Source organism: Lonchura striata, chromosome Z, assembly GCF_046129695.1.
Source record: "Lonchura striata isolate bLonStr1 chromosome Z, bLonStr1.mat, whole genome shotgun sequence".
Lineage (NCBI taxonomy): Eukaryota > Metazoa > Chordata > Aves > Passeriformes > Estrildidae > Lonchura > Lonchura striata.
This window is the reverse complement of record NC_134642.1, coordinates 13,600,159-13,612,210: the sequence shown is the minus strand read 5'-3', so window position 1 is coordinate 13,612,210 and position 12,052 is coordinate 13,600,159. Positions and strand designations below refer to the sequence as shown.

The following is a 12,052-nucleotide window of genomic DNA, read 5'->3' as shown; positions in this document are numbered from 1 at the left end:
ACAGAACAAACATGAACTGAGAGTGTACATAAATACACATTCTCTCTTGCTCTATTTCTGATGGGGTTTATTACATAAGATGAAGAATAACTGAAAAGATCATTATTTTTCATTCTTTTGATTGACATTTATGCTATTCTCCCACATATAAACAGTATGTGCAGTAGCAAAAGGTTCCTGATACTTTCTTAGTGTTGTTCTTGCATATATTCCGACATATTTACCAAAAAAAATCAAGGCTGAAAGCATGCATCTTTTTCATTCACATGAAAAGTCTGATTCTTATTGAGTGAGAGAACTTATTTCATTATTTTGGGCCAAGCTCAATGAAGTTTTGCCTCCTGTTGCTATTAGACTGTGCCTCATTACAGAATGTGTTATTCAGGAGACAGATATCACTCATGATCATCATCCCAGAGGCTTAGGGTTAGGGTTAGGTCAGTGGGTTTTTTAATCTTCTAAAAAATATTCAGACTCCATACAATTTATCTGTGAAGATATTAAAAAAAAGTACTTACTAACAGGATACATAATTTTTGTGACCCCTAAGGAAGTAGTGCAGGGACTTCTCTCTGTTATCTATGGGTAACATGTTTACATCCACTGCTTTGGTTAGGATAACTGAAGAGAAAACAGAAATGAATAAGAGATGAGATATAAAAGCTTCAGCTTGTTTGAATAATTTGTGTTTAAGAAAGTTAAACTCCTTCCCATTTTTAGAATGAATGTTCTTCTCAAGTCAAACCCACAGTTTTCATGGGCTTTCCATCTGCACAGGCAGACATATCAAGAGAAAAATATAGTTTCACATATCAAATTGTTTTCTACAAGTGATGATGAGCCATTTAATTTACAAACACAGTAACAGTAAACAGCCCACCATACCAGAAGCAGAGTTAACACTTTGGGAAAATAGCATTTGCATTTCCCTTAAAACAAAAGATGAAGTCTTCCTACTGAAAAATTAGTGGCAGTTCTGCTTTTAATTTTACTTGAAATTCACTCCTGTGTGTGCCATCATGCATTTCACAAAATATTGGTGGGCAATAAGGAGGCAGTTGCTTTCAAACTTACAATACAAAAATGTTGAGAATCAAATTTTGTACCTTCCCTATAAATACGGAAGGACTCACCTGGAGGCACTGAATTATTAAGGGTTATTATAATACCAGCAGTATTTCACAGAAGACAAGGCTTCAGGATGTCCTGATTGGACCCTCCAGTACCTGAAGGGATCCTGTAGGAAAAATTGAGAGAGACTTTTTCAATAGTGTATGGTGATAGAACAAGGGGGAATGGCTTTAAACTGAAAGAGGACAGGTTTAAGTTAGCTATTTAGAAGAAATTCTTTCCTGTGAAGATGGTGAGGCACTGGAACAGGTAACTGAAGAATGTTGTGCCATCCATGACGTTGTTCAAGGCCAGATTGGGTGGGTCTGTGAGAAGTCTGGTCTAGTGAAGATGTCTCTGTCCATATCAGTTATCAACTGATCTTTCAGGTCCCTTCCAACTAAAGCATTCCATGACTCTATGAAGAGCTGCACAAAGAAAAAGAGAAAACAGCAAATAAGCTGTAAACAAGTGTAAACAAGTGTAACAGCCAACCCTGTACTTCATAACAGCACATAAAGATATATTAAAATAAACGATATGGCTATGGCACTGAATTTTCTTAGTGGTGAAATACCATTTCTGTGTTCATGTTTCCCTTATTAATATCTGTTTAAAACTGTTTTGAGGTTTGCTGTTTGCTTCCAGTTTGGCAGCTCCCAGATGATATATAAATATGCATTTATCTTTGAAATTCACTTAAAAATTCAAACCATTACATATATTGCTTTAAAGTATGTCAGCTGAAGGTATTTTCTTCACTGGAAAAAATAAAATCCACAAGCACTTGTCCTGTTGTAGAACATTTGACAGCTTGCATATGTAGAACAGGTAAAGATAGTAAAAGATGACTTGGAAACTGATACCAAAAGTGATACATATTTTTTGAGTTACTTTAATTTTTGTAAAACCAAGTTGAAGCTTCTTTTTTTATTTTTTTTTTTTTAAAACTGACCTTCAGACAACATTTGCTTTACCATGAGAAAAAAATGAATATTATATGAGTGCATATGCTTTTCATAGAAAATTAAGTAAAAAGCCAGCATGGGCTTGGGTATTCATGTAGCCGAACTGAGTAGAATATGTTTTGAATTGTGTGTAAAAAAAACCTATTGACATTAAGTTGCTTCTTGGTTACCTAAATCATGGGAGGTAAGACTTAGAGAAATACTTATTACACTTTGGCAAAATTATTAGTATTTTTCCATTAGAAGCAATGGATTTTGACACTTGACAGTAGACTGTCATGATTTTGTAATGGTGAAAGTCAAGACTTCACACTGGTCCAGTGACTGACACATTGACAATTACCTTGAAACATTGAATGAAATAAATAGTACATAGAATTTTCAAGGAAATATTTGACAAAAAATATTATCCAAACTGATGAAAGCTTTGTCTCGAGTTCCCCAGTTTATGGTGCAATTTGAGAAAAAACACTTGCTAGAGAAGCTGCTTGTATTTTAAGTTTTTGATGACCACTGCTATGGGCTTGTTCAAACTTTAGCTGTTACTCACTTGCTTAATCCATGACCTGTATCTCCTTTTAGGATCGGTGGAGCCATGCCAACAGTCTTCTCCTATTTTTCGGAAGTGCTTGCTCGGGAGAAACGAGGTGAACACCTGAGCTGGCTCTGTATGTTTTGGATGATTGGTGGCATCTACGCTTCTGCAATGGCTTGGGCAATAATTCCTCATTATGGTAAGAAAAACCATAGAAGAAAGAAAAATCTCCTTGTGATTTGGAAGTATTCCAGTATGAAAGTAAAGATCTTGAAGCTTGATAGCTTAAAGAAGAGTCTTCATGTCTGTTTTTGAACTACTGACCTAACTGATAAAAAGAAATTTATTCCTTTTGGAGGATATAGTGGGAATAGGTTGTAAGTCAAATAATAAATAATTTATTACAAGATGCAAAATTTCACTAATATCCATATTTAGTTAAATTTTTTTAATTAATGAAAACCTGTACACATGAAAATTTAATTGGTGTCATTGTTAAATATGGAGAAAAGAAAGTGAGAAAGAACTTTCTTAATGTTTGCAGTGCTGAAATCTGAAATTAGTCTGCAAATAAAGCTGTACTGAATGTTTCTTAGTATTTTTAGTGGTGTGAAAACAGATAAATGGAACACAGTGCATATAAATGCTGTAGGGATTTATGAGGGCAATGGTTGAAGTTATACTCACATAAAATATAAGCAACTTTGTCAAAGAGCTCTTTAATTGCCCTGATATAGTTAAACATAATATAGAGGTATAGATTCAATTCTTTGTCTCTTGTGCTTGCATTTTACAAGAGTTAAGTGCTCACAGGTCTCTGGAGCTGCTCAGACTGCTCAGGAGTTCTTAGAAATCAGCTTCTTAAGCAGTTCTCTCTGGCAGGCCTCAAGTGAAGTAAAGCAGTACTGTGAGCTGGCATCCAAAGCAGCTTCCCTTAGCCAAGCAATGAGGTTTATCAAAGCTATATTGTGAAGGTTTGCTTGGAGTGATGGGAACATTTAGCAAGTGATAATGTCCAGAAATAAATTGTAATAGTGCAGACTAATCAAATACCTAGACTATTGCATTGAAATTATTTTGTGGTTCAGTACACTAAACCTGAATCTTTGCCTTCAACCTTGCCTTTTGACTTTGAACTGCTGGAAGCAAAGAGAGGAACTTGTGCTGACAAGGCACAATACAGACTTTTTTTTTCTCAAAGTAGTAAATTGCAAAGTAGTAAAATGCCAAGTACTTTTTTTCTTTCCTATGGACTTTTATTTTCTTTATCTTTCTTTATCTTTCTATAAATGCAAACATTATGACAGACTGCTTTACATAGGTTGTCTAATTTAATGTAAATTTTATCAACAATTTTATATCCTTTACTGCGGTGCTTTTAGAACATCACATGGTAGTATATTTTAATATAGTACACTTACTCCAAACCAGCTTCACTACAGGGAAAACATTTCTTCTTTGTTTAGCCGTGGAAGAATATCAGCAACAAAAAAGAGTGCTGCACTGTGGTTTTTTGTTGTTCTTGTTTTTGTTGTTGCTTTTTCCACCTGCAAAATTATTTTTTTAATATTATAAGACAAGAGAAAGTAAAAAACAATTTCAAAACATAGTATGCTTTAGTACTAGACATACAAATCACTGCTTCAGTTTATTAAGATAAGTTAAAATTATCAAAAAGGGGCCAGAAAAATCAAGCTATCAAAAGAATACTTTCTCAGAGTAAAAGAAGTACGTTTGTACATCATTTTGGCAGAATTAAACAGAACATATTTATGGGTTTTGATGAGGTCTTAAAACCGCCTTTACTTTTTTGTTGTGTTTGAAGTCTAAAACCTAGTCTTAGTTCCTAGTACTAGCGTGAAATCTCTCCAGTTCAGACAAACTCTTTTATAATGCTGTGGCAACCTCTCAGATGTTGCCAAGGGCTCCCAGGGCAAACCCTGCTCCAGCGTTTGGGGAGTGTGGTCACACATTGCTGTCCCCACCCAGAAACATTCCAGGTCAAGAAAATTACATTTATATCACATGCAATTACAGGGAGGCTCTTATAGTATTTCTCTTTTACTATTTCTAAATTATTTCTACATAGATTTCTTTTGCCAGAATTAAGCAGATATAGAGATTTTCCTCCAAATCCCTTTCTGTACTTTTCATCATTCACATTTCAGTGACCAGGAAACAAAAAATAATTATAAACTACCCACCCACTTTTAAACTGCATTTTTATTTGTGCATGGGTATTTCTGTGTTCTCTGCTTCTCACTTGAGGACCTGACAATGTTTGGTTTTCTCAGTGGGACTCAAAAGTTACTCAATAGCAGTGAATGAAGCTCCATCTGTAAAAAAAGCAATAAATGTCATTGAGCATGGTGGAATTATCCTTTTATTAATAGAAAGATATCAGGCCAACACAGTAGAATACTTCTGAATATTCTTTTCTTCCTTCGTTTACCAATGTATTCCTTTTATTTGTACTCCTTCTCATACAAGCCACTTTGAAAAAGTGCTAGATTCATAAGTATATATTATCTAGCCCAAAACAGATAGTGAAGCTATGTATGCATGTTTGCCCTTTGAACACTTAGCTATATTCTTCTGGGAGAAAACACAGATTACTCTCTCTATATAACAGTTTATCTCTGTTGTTTTTCAAGTAGCACAGCAGAATCTGAAACAGGAGCAATGCCCTGGAACACAAAATAAAGTGTTGGTAATTGTTGTTTTGACATCAGCATGTTGCTAAATGAGGGATAAGTGTGATGCAGTGCTGCAGTCACCACATATGGAAAGGCTAATATCATCTGTAAGATGAGCATCTCTGTATCAAGGCTTTTTGATTTATATATCTGTTGGCCAATGTTTAAAAACTGGAAGTTTGTGTAGACTTGTTCAAGGTCTCCTAAACTGGAGCTCAGGCTGTGAAGGAGAAGAAACATCAGCAGAGAAATGCTTCTAATTGCAACTAATTTTAAAAGTTCCATATTAGACTGCTAAAAAGAAATTCCTCTCTACAATGTTTATATCAGGCTAGATAGGAGAAATAACAATAATTCTGTAAATACTTCTGCATGTTCAATTTTAATTTTAGCATCCTGTTTCAAAGTAGAGTAGTTCAAAGATGTCAAAAACTTCAACTGTGTATTACAATAGTGTACAAAAATGTTTGTTTTTCAAATAGTGAAGAGTCCTAAGAAAGATAAATTTTAGTTTAAAATCCAGATACTGATACCTTACAAAATTTTTACACCAAATTTATTTTTTAGTTTTAGAATAGGAATTAAAACAAATTAAAAAAGAAAAAAAAAAAAAGAAAAAAATCTGTGCCATGATTGTAAAAATCTGTCTCAATTTTTGTTGTAACATGTCTCCAAACTAAACATCAAGGGAAGCTAGATAAGGATTTCAGTGTTTTTAGACTATCAGTTTTGATAATCTGTCTAATTTAATCTGTTTTGCCTGTAAGAGTCATACAAGCCTTTTCTGGCTTTATGGACTATAGGGAAATATTTTGAAATTTGCAACATTACCTAGCATATTTTACTTAGTCATAAAAAATATTGACCTCATTGGTTCTTAAATCTTATTCTTGAGCAAGGAGTTCTTGACCAAAAAGAAATTAGATTGCAAGGCAGAGAACAGGATAGTGCAGGTATCCAGGCTGTTACAGCATAAGCTGCAAGTGGAACCTGAAGCTTTTCCCAGACTCTCACACCTCATTTCTGGTATTAACCATAGAAGAGAAGAGATAGCCATGTCAAATGACAGTAGTGAACAAATCTCCACTGTATGGCCAGAGACAGAGACATTACCTCCATAAATATGCATAAGATTCCAATTCAATTAGGCTCCATTATTCCCTAAACCACTTCAAATTTAATAATACAGAATCAAAGAAATAGGAAAATTACTTCTTTCTAACACATTCAGTACAAATCAGATGTAAGTTTAAACATTCTTTCAGAACAGTGTAATCACATTGTGATGACAGACCTTCACCTAAAGCATTCATTTTTCATCACTTTTTTCCTACTAAATTGAGGACCACTTACTTGTGTTCATAAGAGAAGTATTTAGCACTATTCAGGAAACAAACTTGGAGCAAAAAAGTGTGGAATAAGAAGTCTAAGGAAATGGCATTCCATTTCAGAAGTGAAGATTTACTGCCTAGGTGTAATGTGTCTCTCTGGTTGTTAATTGGAAATGTATTAAGATGTTCTCTATTCCAGCAGTTTTCTATTTCATCAGCAAAGAACTGGTGCTTTATTCTGTGACTAAAAGTCACAGTTACAAATTATAAACTTGTCACTAGTCACAAATTATATTTCTACATCAGTCATTAGAGTTTTACTAGAAAAAGCTATTTTTTTCTGAATGTGGCTTTTTGAGAGAGGAAGTTCTTTACAGTAACAGAACTTAAAAATACAGACATATAAGTGTTGAAATAATGCACTCACTCTTGACTTGCAAAGCACTGTATTTAAAATATTAACAATAACTTCTGTTTTGAGAATTTTAAATTTTGTCTCCTATTGAAAAATTTTGTATTCATTTCCTGGTCTATAAAATATATCCACTTCTATTCTCTCTGAAGGTTTTTGCTTTTTACTTTTCTCCTGTCAATATGAGTAAATGAGTTTAAAAGGCAGCAACTGGGATTTAATTTAGACAGGATAGAAGATAAGTTTTAAATACAGTTGTTATATAGTACTAATATGAGCTGGCAAATATACTTACAGAATCTTCATTCAATGGATATTGTCAAGGCTACATGAAACTACAGACTTTCCTTAACAGTTTAGAATCACGCTAAATTCACTTGACCTACCAAAGGAGACTTGTTGACCGTTCTTAATTCTACTTTCCATAGCTAGATAAGTCTTTTTTTAGGCCCAGGAGTCCATAATGGCTTCTATCTGAGTGTAAATCTGAGGACAATGGACCAATCTGTTTTTCTTTTCAGGAAGAACTGGCTTGCAAAGTGGCCTGAAAAATATTTCTCAGTTTGTAGCAGAAGATTGTGTGGTAAAGCAATCAAATTCATCTGAATTTACTCTACTAGCAATGAAAGTGATACTTTTATCACCCTTTATCATGGTGGCTTGAGAACATCTTTTTTTGCACTTTCCATGTCATGTTTGCTCCATTTTTGTGTTGTCCAACTGAAGATAAAAAAGATAAACGCATCTCCAAAACAGCAATGAAATCCCCTTCTGAAAGAAGGTGTCATGAGCTGTATTGCAGGAAAACAGGCAAGGCAGCAGAGCTGCATGCAGCAGCTATGCAGGTGAGACAGGTACTGGCTCACTGGGCAACTCACAGCATGCAAAGCATCAGATAGTGTTAATGGAGGAATTAACCTCTCAGCCTGCTGCAGATTTAACTGAGAACATGATCGACTAAAATTGTGTCACAGCAATAAAAAAAAAGAAAACCTTTTAACTCCCTTATTCTATCTGGGTTTTTGTTGGGCTAAAGGGTTTCTCAGTGTCACACAGCAGCAGTGGTATTGGGTTAAAAATTCCTACAGTATTGCTATGTACTATCTGTGGGTTAGAGGCTTAGGGCACAGCAAGCACTTGTGCTTGATGAGCAATAAAAGCTGAAGGATCTTAGGAAGCATCCATCTTTCAGCACTTCTGGTGAGTAGACGTGGATCCTTTTGAGTGGTAGGAGCTGTTAAGTGTGGATTTACAGATATTGATCTGATATTTCTGTCAAGGGATGGTAATACAGATAATGAAAAATATTTTATAATGGTCTGTTAGTTAAGCATCTGAATGAAACTGCCATGAAGGAAGCAAAACCTCAGGCACTGAAATTCCTGTTGCGGGGCCTTTGTGGATTCTGGTTTAAAGCAAGTTGATGCAATGGATGCCTCTCAAAGTTCCCTTACCCTTGTTCTATTAAACAGATATTTTTCCTTCACTTTGTGTTGGGGTAGACTAGAAAATAACAAATTAAAACAAACTCTAGAGTTTTTAAAAAATAGAAAAAGAAGGAAAACTGAATACTCCAGCACATGTAGGAAAATGCATGTCTATTGAATTATTCTGGTTGGTAGCTGCAGACAGAAGACAGAAAGCTTCTTGGCCAAAGAACCCTGCACTGGTAGAAAAATAAATTTGTGAGGTGGTCCTTATTTAATTTTTAAAATTCATGAGTCTCAATTTTAAAAATCTCTGACTCCTTAATATTGCTTTTCTTTCCTATTGTTTTCTTCAAACATGTCTTTTAAAATCTTCTTTTTCATGGTAGTTCAGAACAAATTAATGCCATAGCAACAGCTGTTTGGGAAAAAGCTGAACTTCTATTTTCTATTATGTGGCAGTTTCTATTTTTGAAGAAGGTATCTGAATTCCATCAGTTATCCAGTACAAAGAGAAATGCCAAAGAAGATGGCCTGGGGAAGAGAACCATGAGTTTTTCTCAGCTGTAAAAAGCCCACTAATGTACCAAGAAGTCTGCAGAATTTGAGATCAATATATTGTCCTTTTTTTAAGACTTGGAGGAAATATGTGAGCCAAAATTTAAAACCAAGAACAAATCTTCAAATTTGCCTCATACAATTTCTTTTCTGATATATCTTCTGTCTTCAGAATCAGCCTTCACAAATGAAAAAATACCATCTAGGGTTTAAAGAAGTTAGAACTTTGTTAAGATTGAATCTGCATTTGCTATGAGACTGTGTCATGCTGTGTATATGGAATAGATCAGACATAAAGGCAGTATACAAGGCACTTTCAATGTTAACTTGAGTTACCAACTTCTACTTGTGAATTGTTCCTCATTTGAAATAATCCTATTAAATTACATTACACTGAATGTGTACTTTAAAAAAATCTTCATCTTTAGGAACAGCAATAATGACAGAATACAGCAGAGTTTAGAAGAGCTACTTATGCAAATCTCCATTAGCAAAACAAACCACTTTATCAGGTTTTTTTATTTTCTGTGTGCTAATGCAGGGTTTGATATGGTCATTTCAATGTTTATATTTGCAAGCCCTAGAAGTTTAAGTAGCTTTTAGCACATCTACTTAATGAACACTAAAGATGCTCATTAGTGAGCTTCAAATATAACCTTTTCCTTGTCACTTCAGGCTGAGGGTGAAAATTTGTTTAGTAAGAGGTTCAGTAAAAATCTAGCAAATTGTTTTGTGAGCAAAGAAGATAGGAGGCTCAGTTTTCTAACGGGTTCTGTCAATCACCTTTTGATCCTGGTGAATTCCCTTCTGCCCTCTCTTCCTGAATGTTGCTTACAAGGCATCACAGCAGTCCTTTTAGTTTGTCCTTGCTTTTTCTAGATCTCTTTCTTCTATAGTCTCTACAGTTCCCTCTTCTTTCCCCCAGAACTCTATAAGAAACATTCAGAAACCCACACTCTCACCATGTTCCCTGCTGCAATACAGCCCTGCTCTGGCCTGGCTGCTCTCAGGTAGAAAGCAACTCGTTTTGACCTGGGTCAGACCAGTGCCAAAGCCAATGGATTGGGTGGCTATGCTTCATTCCCCATCCCCAGGTAGGCTCCAGCATCCAGGAAGGACCACTGATATCTTCTGGCTTTTCCTTCATCTTCAGCTGGACTCTCTCTTCTCTGCCTGGATAGTATATTTCACAAGGTTTTGGAGAATGTGACTTATCTTTGGGACTATTACTTCCCTGACATTTGATTGAAGTAGCTTAATGGCTTTAAAGAATGCTGGTGGAGGAATGACAGACAGGTAAACAGACTGTTGCCATAAACATCATTTTCTACAAAAACTGTAGTAATAGTCAGTCATTCTTATGACAATAAAATTGTCAACTTCTCAGCCTCACGCTTAATGAAAATTCAGTTACTCACAATAAATTGGCCTTGAGTATAATTTAAGGAAAATTACATCCAGGTTAATAAAGCTACCTTACAAACCTGTTCAGATTGACCAGCTGAAGTACCTGCAGTGTCAAACATTAACCTTGCTCTTTATGTCTAGAAACAAGGAAAATGCTGATCTGCTAAGATTTCTTTATTAATATTTTTAAAGTTAAATCACAAAAAGACCGATGGTCAATTTTGCAACTGTTCTACAAAAGATGAAGGAATCACGAGATAAAGCATATATGAAAATACATTAGTTTCCTCTGGAACATAATATGACAATATGAATTTGTCAGTTATAGTTCCAAATGATTTCTGTGGGTTGTAAAGCTATCTGCTTTGAAGAACTTGGTGATTGTCCTTTTAGAAACAGTTTCTTTTCACTTTAATAATGTATTCTTTCTAGGGATTGCATATATGTGCCTGGCTCTCAGCAGGCAGGGGATGGAGGCTCCCTGGCTGTCGGTCCCGCGGTGGCCGCAGGGCAGACACCGACGGACACCGCCGTGGGTGGGAGCGCAGCAGGGCACAGAGCACGGGGAAACTGAGGCACAGGAATGGGGAAGGACACTTGTCTGCATCTCCAAAGACTCAGTCTCAAGTGAATGACAAGTCTAGACCTGAAGGGGCTGCTTTTAAGGGATGGGGGGACACGGGGAGGACACAACCTCTGATCAGTAAGAAAGCATTAGGGGAGAGCTGCAGGGCAAGGGCTCCCCAGCAGAAGCCAACACGGAGAGGGAGCAAACCCCACACTCCAATCCTGCTTCGAGGAAGGGATGAAAGACAGGGAACACTCCAGAACCAAAGGAGCGTGCTGTCTTTGACACACATGGGTGAGACAAGGGAGCAAGGCAGATATAGAGATGGATTGACATGTGGATTGACATACATTTTGGTGAGGAGAACTGTGGTAAGCAACTCAGGACTGAACCAGTAGGGAAACCAAATGGGGACAGAGAAAGAACCTCTACAAAATTATATCAAGGAATATTAAAACATACTACAGAAGAACAAACTGTAAAATAACAGACTACCACACATTGGAATATAATTTTTCAATCTGCAGTCCAGTTGCCTTTAAAATGAAATTAACAAAATCAATTGCAAGTGACATTGGATTTTTTTTCAGGAAGTTTGTTCATACTTCTCAAAGGAGAATATTTTATGTTACTTTTGAAAATCATGTCTAATTTTAGTGAAAGTAATTCCATTTAGGTCTATTCAAATATCCATGCTTACTAGTGTATCTAACTATATTCTTTCTGCTCATACTCTTAGGTGAGGAACATGTTCAAAAATATGGCAAAACAAGATCTACCTCCCTTACAGTGTTTGTGCACTTCATATTTCCAATACAGCTCTGTTTTTACACCTTACAAAGATATTAGCAGAAAACAGTATAAAATGAGCAGTGATAAGCATTAAGATTTCATAGTGAGGGCTCTAGGCTGAGGTTTCCATTCCAAATTTTCTCAACTTTGGTGCTGGGCAAGGTGAAGAAATGCTGCTTACTCACTGTTCCTCCCTTGCTGTTTGAGTTGGTATTGTTTTCTTTTTAGTATTGGGGCAATTTGATTTT

The 12,052-nt window shown here is 35.8% G+C and overlaps 1 protein-coding gene across 1 annotated transcript in view; it reads left to right on the top strand.

The window, feature by feature from the left end:
* The window catches only part of SV2C (synaptic vesicle glycoprotein 2C), a 109,824-nt gene that overhangs the window by 56,076 nt on the left and 41,696 nt on the right, over positions 1 to 12,052 (top strand). Inside the window, exon 4 of the mRNA XM_021531833.2 lies at positions 2,661 to 2,812. Coding sequence (XP_021387508.1) covers positions 2,661 to 2,812 — 152 coding nt within the window. The remainder of the gene's footprint in view (positions 1 to 2,660; positions 2,813 to 12,052) is intronic.